The sequence below is a fragment of the Anguilla rostrata genome, chromosome 3 (assembly GCF_018555375.3).
Source record: "Anguilla rostrata isolate EN2019 chromosome 3, ASM1855537v3, whole genome shotgun sequence".
Lineage (NCBI taxonomy): Eukaryota > Metazoa > Chordata > Actinopteri > Anguilliformes > Anguillidae > Anguilla > Anguilla rostrata.
The window spans coordinates 45,507,828-45,519,535 of NC_057935.1; the positions used below are offsets into that span (position 1 = coordinate 45,507,828).

The 11,708-nt window shown below is 37.4% G+C and overlaps 1 protein-coding gene across 4 annotated transcripts in view; it reads left to right on the forward strand.

Moving 5' to 3' along the window:
- LOC135250984 (neuronal membrane glycoprotein M6-b-like) overlaps positions 1 to 5,302 on the forward strand; it is a 49,647-nt gene extending 44,345 nt beyond the window's left edge. For 3 of the 4 annotated variants that reach the window (XM_064327888.1, XM_064327887.1, XM_064327886.1), the window contains exon 7: positions 2,316 to 5,302. In XM_064327888.1, the coding sequence (XP_064183958.1) occupies positions 2,316 to 2,465 (150 nt within the window). In that variant the 3' untranslated portion in view covers positions 2,466 to 5,302. Of the gene's footprint in view, positions 1 to 876; positions 1,885 to 2,315 lie in introns of those variants that run through there. The other variant, XM_064327889.1, reaches the window with a different exon arrangement.
- Positions 5,303 to 11,708: the final 6,406 nt, after the last annotated feature.

Sequence of the window (11,708 nt, forward strand, 5' to 3'; positions counted from 1 at the left end):
TATATATATATATGTATATCAAATACATGCATGAAATAGTGCCCATCTCTCTTGTGCAGTGAACCCCTTGGTGCTCTGGAATTAATTTCATTTCAGTGGCTTTGTTGAACTCTGTGGAAGACAATAGAGATGTTTTTTTCTCAGATTTCCAGTTCTGTATGCAGGAAATCCTTAGGCCTCAGGGCACCAGTATTTCTGCAAAGCAGAAGGCAGTATGGAGGGGTGCTGAATTGTAATGAGGATATGATTGCTTTAATGGTCTATTGGTCAGCTCTCCCTTGGGGAGCACAGAAATGAATGGAGACAGAGGCCACAGAAGCTATGACTGCATATCATCATCAGATCATTTCATTTGCCTGACAGTTTGCATCTCATAGCTTAGGCTGCGATATGAATTTCAGAAAGAACAGAACAGTGCAGTTCTGTTTTCAGCTGTGTATTTATGTTTCAATGGCAGAATTGCATAGAAAATGCAATAATAATGGAGTTTAATAATAATCAGGGATGAAATACAAAAGGTTGCTTCTAGTACCAGTACTGAATAATCGTGCATTTATTTTATTTTTATAATTTGGATTTGCATTCAAATTCCAAAAGCTGAAATACGGACAAAAAACCTGGGGTTGGCAGATGTATTTTATAACCAAAACAAATGGACAAAAGGTACAACATTTTTGTGTGCAACAGGGTGCAACAGTAACACATGTTGCCGTCTAATCAAGAACACTTCCATGGAGGAATATAAAACATGATATGATACCGTAGACTTTAGAGATCTGCTGCCATAGCAGCAGTTACCAGGGCATCAAGGCTGAGGAGGCTTTCTGGTAGGCGAAGTGTTGTCTCACCCCCCTGTGTTCTGTTCTCTTCCACCAGCTGATCTACATGATGGCTACCACTTATAACTATGCCGTTTTGAAGTTTAAGAGTCGGGAAGACTGCTGCACTAAGTTTTAATTCACGTTAAGAGCGCACACGGCAGTCTATGGAGCTGAGTAGAGAGAGAGCAGTCACTGACAACATGGACTAAAAAAATGCAAAATAGAAAAAAAAGGAAAAATATTCCATTCTCTTCTCCTCAACTTTATAATGTGTAAATAGCAGTTTGTTTTGAATCCAGGGACAGGCCCATTTGAAGGTATGGCACCTGGGTTAGTTTTGTGTTTGTACATCCGGCCATGTGCGACTTCTGCTTTCTTAAAGTGAACAAACAGAGCTGAGAAAAATGTCCCGTCATGTAGGGCAAACAGTTCTGCTTCAACTGAGCACACGTTTCAACGGTCTTTTAATACCCACAGGTTGTGTCATTTCACATTTGCAAGGCAGACAAGACAGACAGATGCATTTTCCATGCTATAGAGAGCTCTCAGCATTCCAATGTGTGTCGAGCCAGGTCCCATACCTTATGCCACTGGGCACCACTTGTCATCAGTATGATGACTTAGACAAAAGTTAAGTAATAGCACTAGATAATAATTGTACAGGGAGGCAACAAGCATTTATGAAGGATTTGTCTACAACCGGAATTGTATTTTTGCTTGGTGTCTGTAGTTTCAGATTATGACTCCACATATATTTTTAAAAAATTATTACTTTCTTAGAATGTAATTTTTTTAAAATGAGATGTGCCTTTATAGTTTAAATTGACGGTAGGGAACATCTTTTTTATTCATACAAAAGTTTCCATAAAAAATGCTTTACTTGCCACTATTGTTTAATACTGAGCCTGCATGCCTGTATTTTTATTTTTATTTTTTTTGTATTTTCTTGATGGTTAATTGTACTTCACATTTCACAAGGATTAAGTTTTTCTTAAGATTTTGAACACTGTAGTTATTATTTTCTCTTTCTATTCAAAATAAACATGCTTTATGTACAAACAAATCACCCATGGCCTTTTCCTTATCAAATGTGTTTAAATAAAGGTTTCAGTGGAAAAGTGTGTGATATAGGACGTAAATTTTATTCATGAAAAAATGCCACGTTGACATTCATTCAAAGCTTGCAGTGGTGTTCGCATTCCTTTGTAATTATACTAACAGCCATTGGTGTAAAAAAACTAAAATCTCAAAGTACACCCATCCCTTCATATCCCACTAGTTCACCTCCCTGTAGTTCCCTTATCTCATAATAATAATAATAATAATAATAATAATAATAATAATAATAATAATAATAATAATAATAATAATAATAATAATAATAATAATAAATAATGTAACAGCATAACTTTGTGTGTGATGTAGCTCTACTTGTTTAGCTTGCTTTGCATCCTGACCTGCTCACTGGCCATCCACCTCACCCTTCTCTTCCAGATCCACTTCCTCATGATTCTCTCAGCCAATTGGGCCTACCTAAAGGACGCGAGTCACATGCATGCGTACCAAGACATCAAAACCAGGGAGGAGCAGGAGCTGCAAGACATCCAGTCCCGCTCCAAGGAATGTCTCAATTCCTACTCATAAGGATTAAACCCCCCCTCCTCCCCCCACCCCCCCCTCACCCACCCAGCCTTCCGCCCTCCTCGGCCACGTCTAAGCGCCGGACCAAGAGAACTCACGGCTACTATAACCTGGCAACTGCCCTTGCGCAGCACAGCACTAACATGGCCCTTAACAACAGACTAATCATTTGTCACTGTCGCTTTCTGCACTAACTCTCCAGGGAGTTGACAGGAACCTTTGGTGTGTGTTTCTGTGCATGTGTGTGTGTGTGTGTGTGTGTATACATGTACACTTTTTTAATATTCAAAATATGTCACTGAAATTTTGAATATGTTCTTTTCATGTTATTTTTTTTGTTCTGTAGCCCTTTTTTCCTAACCAGTAATTGCTGGTAATGCTTGAAACATTGCACTATTTTAAAGCAGAAAAAGAGCAAGCACTATCAGATATGTTTTACAGTCATCTGCCATGTGTTTTAAAGTAACATCAAAAAACATGAAAGAATCCCTGTTCTTCACTATACTTTACAGCACAGCATAATGAGCCTTACAAAACCACAGATAAAGAACAAAATATTAGTGCAATGGGTTTCTATTTGTACAATTTTATTATTATTATTCTTTTTTTCAATGTTTGGTCTTGGCTTTTAACAAAGAACAGTGGTGACACATTAAGGTGCAGCATTCCTTTAGAAAATAAAATATGCATGTGCTGCTTTATGGGAATTGTAGTTTTTCATGTGTTGCTTGTGATTAACTCCAGCAACAAGCTTCTTCTTTTTTTTTTTCTTTTTTTTTTTTGAACAAGGTGGTTTGAAAGGTAGTTTTCCTTTTCTGGGACTGGTAAAAGTGATACATTTTAATTCAATTGAATAAAATAATAAATAAATAATCAGAGATGCAGACTAATGCCCTAAAATAAATGCTACCTCAGGTATTACATTTTTCATTCCTTAAAAAAAAAAAAAAACATTATATACCATTCATTTAGGTGTCATGTAGTAACAAATATGAGGTCAATAGTGCAGAATATAACTTGTCCCATTCATCAAAATGACAAATGCATATTACAAAAATGTGCATCTGCAGTGATTTAAAGAAGTGTCTATGAAATCCACTAATTTTGAATATAATGCAGTATCACAGGCTGTACTCCTTTCCAATTTGAGTTCAGACACCAATCTATGTTACTCTGGCAAAAATGTCTAAGAATAAAAATCGTAAAAGGGAAGGCTTGGCAAAGGATTTCAGCTTTGATCATTTTCTTTCAGAATATAGCCAATCTGAATATTAATATTTTAGTTATTGTTTTAGTTTTAATATTATAACAGCACAATATTTGAAAATAAAGTGTGAAAAAGACAGAGGGAAAAAAAACAAGGGGATTTGATGTAAAAGCTTCTTTTGTTTATGCTTAATGGTGGGACACTTGTGAAAAATGCCTGCTAATGTAAAATGTACAATTTACTCCAGTCTGTTCAAAACATACTCATTTGTAGATGGTTCTATTGTAAGCAGCTGTTACGTGTCTCTCCCCAGTCATTACAATATATTACATTGCATAGCCTACTCTACATTTTTATCTAGTTATGAAGGAAACAATTAAGATGCATTCTTCGATTTTGATTTAATGCACTGTGCTTTGTTACCATTGACGACTATATGATTATACAGGATCCATGTTTCTGAAACAGTGAGAGTAGATTGAATGTCAGTGCCCCTACAACCAGATTGAGGTCTGTCACGTGACCCCAGACAGGAAGGGTAACTATGAAAAAAAATACAAGATGTGTACAATGTAAAGATGTTACGAGTCAGGAATATTTTTTTTCTTTTTGTCTTATGTTGTGTTGTTTTTTATTGTTTTTCGTTTACCACAAAAAAAAAAAAACTTTTAAAAAAATGTTATTTTCAAATCTCTGAAAATATATTTCGCCATTGTTTCCATGTGCAAAGTTTAAAATACTGACAAGAATTACTGATATACTATCTGTTTTCTGTCCGGTAGAAGAAATGTACATGGTATCTTGATGTATATTCATTATTGCATGGATGAGAGAGAACTTTCTGCGGTAATACAGGTGATGTGTAGTCATTTGTACTGACAAAAATATGGTAGGCAGTGTTTGCCCATTTCCTTTTTTCTAACAGAAAAAAAAATCCATGTTATGTTGATAGCATAGTAGTCATAGTTATTAGTCAATTTTTTATGTCTAAAGTTATAAAAATCCTGTATAGTACCAATTTTGTAACCTAATAGTAAATCAATATTTTCTATGAGTGCCAAGGGCTTCCTGGTGGGTTATTTGCTTAAATAATAAACATTTGTAAAGAAAAAAAAAATCATTAGTGCACTGAATTATATGTTGACAGCTATGGATTACCAATGCCTAACCCACAACTACAGTGTCACATCAGTGACAGCAAATCTGTGACTGTATCGGTTTTTCTTTGAATAATTAATATCATCTAAGCAAAACATGCTTTATTTTCTTTAGACAATTGCATAATGGCTTTAAATGGTCACTTTTTTGTTTAGGAAAATATTTTGAATTAATTTCCTGATAAGCTGACACTGTTTATTGCTAAATATGTTTCTGTCCAGTGAAAAATTGGGAAGACACTTGTGTAAAGAGAGAAAAAAAAACCTCAACACAGTGTGGCCTTCCAGCAGATAAGTGAAATGCCAGCGTAGACTAAGAGCAGTCATGTTACATTATTGGCTTCCATATACCATTTGGTTAAAAAAAAACTCAAACGTACATCGCAACTTAAAGACATTTGGTCACCCTTGGACACTCCAGCAACCAGCCTAATAACTGTGTTTTTTTGAAAATCAAAATAAATAACTGAATTCTACTTAAAGCGTGACTCTTTTTTTTCTGCATGTGTGTATGGGTTTAAAATGACACAGGGCCATGCACATTTCTGTGAACAAATTGATGACAAAGTTGTAGCAGACTACAATTCAATCACACATATCCATTTAATCATATTAGAAAAATGTGATAAGGAATGAATGCTTTCAGACAAACATGAACACAAGTTCTTACTATAGCAGGAAGTTTTAAAAGGAAAACATCCTACATTTTCTCTGGTTATTCATCTCATACCATATATTCTCCTCTTGGTTATTGTTTTCTGACTAGGTTCTCAGGGAGAACAGGACTACTGAAAAACATGAAAACCACACAGTGCAGTATGCTGCAAACTATCTATTCAGGTATCTGATCTTTAAATGCAGAAATGTACATATGGGTGATTTAATATTTAAAATCTTGGGTCAATATGCCACAACCCCATTGTCTTCGTATTATACAGCATATTATATGGCAGTATGGTATAGACAAATAGGAAGGCATAGAGCAGCATTAGCCACATTTGTACAGCTATGCTCATGCAAAGTGAGCTAGTGCCAGTATTTCTTGCTTTTCCACACCCAGTTCCAGACTTTAGCGGAACTTCTGTCATGCCTTCTTGAATCCTCACACCCACGCTTTTGGTCCTTCTAATCACTGAGCCAATTCGGTGATAGGGAAATGGTCATGGTCATGGATGGAGTTATCACATATGGGTGTTGGCAACTTAGCAGAGGACAACATTGGGCCAGCAGTCTGAATCTTTGGAATGAGGCTTTTAAGCACAAATTTACACTCAACCCAGCCAACTGTGGAAATGTGAATGACAGGACATAACAGCCTGGACCATCTTAGGGACAATCAGAGAGCAAGCCACAGGTGCCCTCAACACTACTGTCCCATCTGACTGAATCCATATATCCTTTGGGCAGCACAAAACCTATTGTGCGCCGTCCCTGCAGGCCTGCAAATATATACAGCAGGTATAGTTTTAAAAACAGGTACATTTACATGGGGCAGGTAAAGTTTTAGGAAAAGCCACATACATTGTTCAGGTATAGTTTTAGAAACAGGCACATACATGGGACAGGTATAGTTTTAGGAACAGGCAAATTTATATGGGGCACGTATAGTTTTAGGAGCAGGTGCATTGACAGGGCAGGTTTAATTTTAGGAATTTAGGCACATGCGATAAGAGATGTGGTATAGTTTCTGGCACAGTAGTTGTGGGGTGCAGTAGGGACGCCCACTATGGGCTTCTCTGAAGGGGGTGGCTGTGGTGACAGTGTTCCCATGTCGGGCCTCTGTGAGGAGACCGATTCCCTTGTCCTGGAGTAGCTCTGGAATGCGTCCGGGGGTCAAGAGGGACAGCATCACAAAGGCCCCTTTATTCCGCACCATAATGGAAGAGGGTGGGATGTAGAACCCACCATCCACCATCAGCCAGTGCCATAGAACAAAGACACTCAGCTGTGCTCCCCATCGGTGTCTGGATTTAGGAAGCCAATGGACTTTTGCCTCAAACTACTGGCAATCACAGTAGAACCCCACAAATGTGTACATCCAGTGAACAAATAGGACAAGTGACTCTCAGATTCTAACTGATATTAACTCAGTCTTATCAAAAATGATGGTATCCAATGACCTGTGTCTGTATTGCATTCACAGGTCACTAATGGTGATGCCAAATGTGTATTCTGAAAAACTAAACGTTCTGAAATGTAAGCATTCAGCCCAGAATTTGGCCGCTACAGTACCAGCTATTGAAGGCGCATTTGACTTTTGTAAGCCTGTCTGAAGAAAGCCCAGCATCTAAATCTAGTGAAGACGTGCTGCTCTGTACAGCATGTGATCAGAGAACACAGGAATGATATGATGTGGATGTGAAACAACTAGACTGAGGAAGTGACTGTGACTAATGTGGCGGTGGCAGGGGCGGGACCCCAGAGGGGCCGGTGATGAGATGGGAGTGGACGGATGACACCGCAACGATCCCACACTCACTGCCTCAGAAATGGGAACTGAGTAAGGGGTGAGGGCAGCTGGGATTGTTGTCCCCTGGCTTTGCTCTGCACAATTCAACTCATACAATCATATAAGAAGGCTACTTTTCATCCAATATGGACTGATATAAATTCTGTTTAAGCATCAGTGACAGTTCGAGAAATCAATTGCGTTGCAATATTGACCTAAATCCGTCTGAACCCTTCCATCTGTTTCTATGTGGGAATTGAATGGGTGGAGTTCAATTTATTAATGAGCTCTGAGCTATTGAGGCCGGGTCCTTGATGACATCATGAAGGACCTGGTGTAATGGCCAATAAATGTTTCAGACTCATTGTATATCTGCTCCCATTGTTTGAGGTAAGTGAGATTCTCTTCCACTAAAACTTTATTAATATTATGCTATTCTCACAGGTTCATTTGTATGAATTAGTAGATAATGAACAGCTCCAATAAAGTTCAAGTCTAGTAAAATGAACTTCAGGTATTTTACTTGCACAATCATTCCTTATAAAACGTCTAAAATGAACAGAAATCAAGTTTGCTTCAAACTTGCATTGTTTGTTTCTTTGTTCACACATCTATGCTTAAAACAATATACAGCAAATAGCACACTATTACTAGCATTTATAAAGACTAGCAGTGGTCAGGAGATGGTTAATTTTTTTCATTTATGAACTGCAGTAGGTTTTATATAGGAGCTCACATATACCGTTTTGCAGAAATCGCAGTCTGAATCATCTGGGTTAAAAGGTGGAATTTATACATAAACCAGAATGCAACAGAATTTTGAAATCTTTGAGTAAATTTTACAAATTACATTTGGTGGTGTTGAACATCGGGGATACCGTTTGCATGTGCCTGATGTGTGCTTTGCCACGTGTGTTTGTTTACTTGTGGGTGGGAACGTTTGTGAGGAGTTCAGTGGGGCCGTGTGGTGGTGGTCTGAGGTTTTGTTTTCAATATGGATTTTAGGGCTGATTTGAAAAATGTGTTATTATAGTTATTGACATTACTTTGAATAGACATTTGCTGGATGCATATTAGATACATCCCTCTGTGATAATTTATGGTAATTCAAACTATTTTCAGTCACTTTACAATCACTGTAAATAAAACACAGCTGGAATTGTTTAGGGTTCTTGCACTGTATGAGACAAACATATAGGAAAGATATGCTGGGATATCACAACCATCTTAACCCCAGCCAGGAAGGAAGGAAGAGACCTGGAAAATAAAAGTAAAAATCATCATCCCTTAAAAATGTATTTGAGTAACAGTAAAAATATGTAAGGGTGTATGCTGGTTTTTATTAAAATACACATGCACTTTTCACATTTGTCCATGTTTTGTCCCCATAAATTTATAACAGAATGCATGTTTGGTTGCCATTTGGTTTGTATTTGAACTCTTTAATTTTCAGACGGTTTAGTGTCAGTGTCCACACTTTAAGCAGTTTATAGCTGTCTATAATTCAATAAATTAAAAAGCCATGAAGCACATTATACAGAAACCTATCTGACTAATTAGGGGTATGTACATGGGACATTAATTCTTCATGGCATGTTTAGAAATATTTGATACAAATGGCATTACAAGGAAAAATTACCCCTCAAAAGGTCGTAAAAAATATATAATTATGGACAATTAATAGCCTTTTACAATTCAAGGGTTGAAATTATGGTTGTAATGAAAATCATTGCACACAGGGTGGCTCTGGGGCCAAATCAGAGAAACCATGGCCTATTCTACCACAAAGGGGATGAGGCAGAGAATAGCTTGTCCCCTGTTTTTAGATGGGAAAGACAAGTTGATGGATGATAAGCTGCATAGGGGCATACAATATAAATTGATGTGGATGGAAATATGAGTTGGCTGATGCAGTGGCAGTCGATGCAGATGAGGGTGTGCAAACAAATTTTTCAGAAAGTAAATTTGAGAACATCAAATAATTCTCTCTCATAATGCTTTTATTAATAATATTCCTAACTAAAAATTAAAAAAAACAAATTGCAAATTACACAGGACTCCAACATTTTGCTCACGGACAAACACTAGCACACATCTTTGCCTACCAAGGGCTCATTTAAAATAAATAGTCAAAAACTGATTTACTGAGATCTCTTGAGAAACGTCACAGAGATCAAAACATTGATTTTTACTTTCCGCTAAAATGAAGTCAGTTACAGAGTATTGTTGTGGGAATGCTCTCAATTGTTTTGGGGCTTTTTTGTATTTTGAAGTTTATGAATTGTCCCAGCAAGGCCAGGAAACAATGTGTGTATTGATCTTTCATGTGTTGAACGATTCCTGATCTTAATCAAGTGTGCATCTTCTACTCTCTTTAAGCAATCTGCATGGGGATTTGAACAAGGACGGGGAGTGGGCGGAGTAGAGGAGCCTGTGGTCAGCGCTGTGCATTCTCCCTTTAATGAAGCCCTGTTGCTAAGGATGTGAGAAGCCTACTGATCTCCGCTCCATTCACAGACAGGAAGAGCATTGTGCCCCACGATGGGGGAGTGAAGTCCTGGCACTCTGCCCTCAGTAAAGAAGGGCCCCTTCAGTCTTCTGACACCCCCAAACACACACACACACACACACACACACACACACCACACAAATTTAAGTCACTTTCCCAGCACTGTCTAGAAGCCTAACCACTGCCAAGACGGACAGCATTAATAGGCACTAAGCATCTCCCTTCTCCTGTTTACTCGCTCTAGGACCACATCCAGGAATACAAATATGCGGCAACACTACTTTCCTTTACCTCTTATATGTTCACCCATCATGTGCATTGCTCCATCAATGAAACTGTGTAGAGAGAAATGAGAATAGATTATTTCCTGTATATACATTCCTGTATATAATTCTGACCAGGGCCTACCTACCATCAGTAATAGTACTAACAACAGCAAAAATAATACAATTGTCCTTGTACCTTTCATACAGTGTAATTACAGACTGCAGCCCAAAGTACTTCACAACATAGGCCAGACAAATTTTCAAATTTAAAAGATCTAACTGATAAATATTAGTAGATCCTCATCACTTCTCACAATCTTGATTTTTTTAGGGTGATGTCTGAATCCTTGATGGTCGCAAATCTATAGTAGATGTTTATGCTAGAACAATCATAGGGCAGTGGTGCAATGCACTGAGTTTCACTCCAGAAAAGAAAAAAGGCATTGAGCTAATGATATGCGTTGTGTAACAGATGGAGTGTAATATAATAGGCTAACCATCCTTTCTTCGTTTCACATGTTTTTGATCAACTCTGCTTGTTGGGTGCGCCAAGTTTTTCTTACCAGGTTTACTGGTTTATAAGGGGACACAGAAGCACTACCCTGGACATGAAAGTGCTGCTTCTTTCCAGTTACTGCACTGCGCACCAGTGACATCTGCAGGACACAGAAGATAACATATAATGGATATAAGGAAATCTATTTAACAAGATATTGATATAACAAATAACAGCAGTGCAGAGGAGTGCTGGGGATCTCGCTGCACCGGTACACATCCTAGGTGGGAAGATTTTAATATTTATGGTTCTTAAGAACTTCTGAGAGTTAAATTTTCATGAATGGATAATACGTGTAATAAACACAACTGGCACGTGTAAGATATTCTACTCTGGAAATTAATTGTTTAAGGTGGTGGCAGAGTGATTTACAAACCAGCCATCAAACGATAATGCTGTTGGCTGAAATCCCAGGCAGGTTATTACTCATATACTGGATAATATCTAGAACTGCAAGCTATTTAAAAAATTCAACTATCTGCAGATAATCTGTGTAGTACCCTGTTTGACAGCACTTCCAAAGTTTTGACAAATCAATGCAGGTAAGAAGAACCTGTTTGTGTGTTGTATGAAAAGCACATGTATTTAGGCATTCAACCTCTTTACTATATCTCTACTACCTCTGTAACTCACCTGGTTATGTTAATAGAGTGCTCCTACCTTTTAAACTTTTCTTGAGAGTATACACATCCATTAGAATGCCATTAACCACAGCACTATGTAAACCACTTAACCCTCCTGTTCTGTTCATTTTTCAGGTACAGCAAAAATGTTCCCGGGTCAATGTGACCCGGTGCATGTTTAAACATCCAAAAGTTGTCAGAAACCAAAAAATCCTAATAAACATTGTTTGGGTACCTAATTACTAACAATTCCATCAAAATTTAGTGCAATGGTGTTATTCACCTCTCACAGATCATGGTTTCATTAGGATAATTCACTCGTTTTTCATAAAAAATACATGTTCAAACTCTTTTTTCTGTATATTGGAAAAACCTAGATATAAAATACACTAGTTTTATATAACATTTAATTTTAAATTTGTTTTACATTTTTAAACATTTTTTTTTCATGGGGTGATGTTGCTAAATAGAGATGAGAC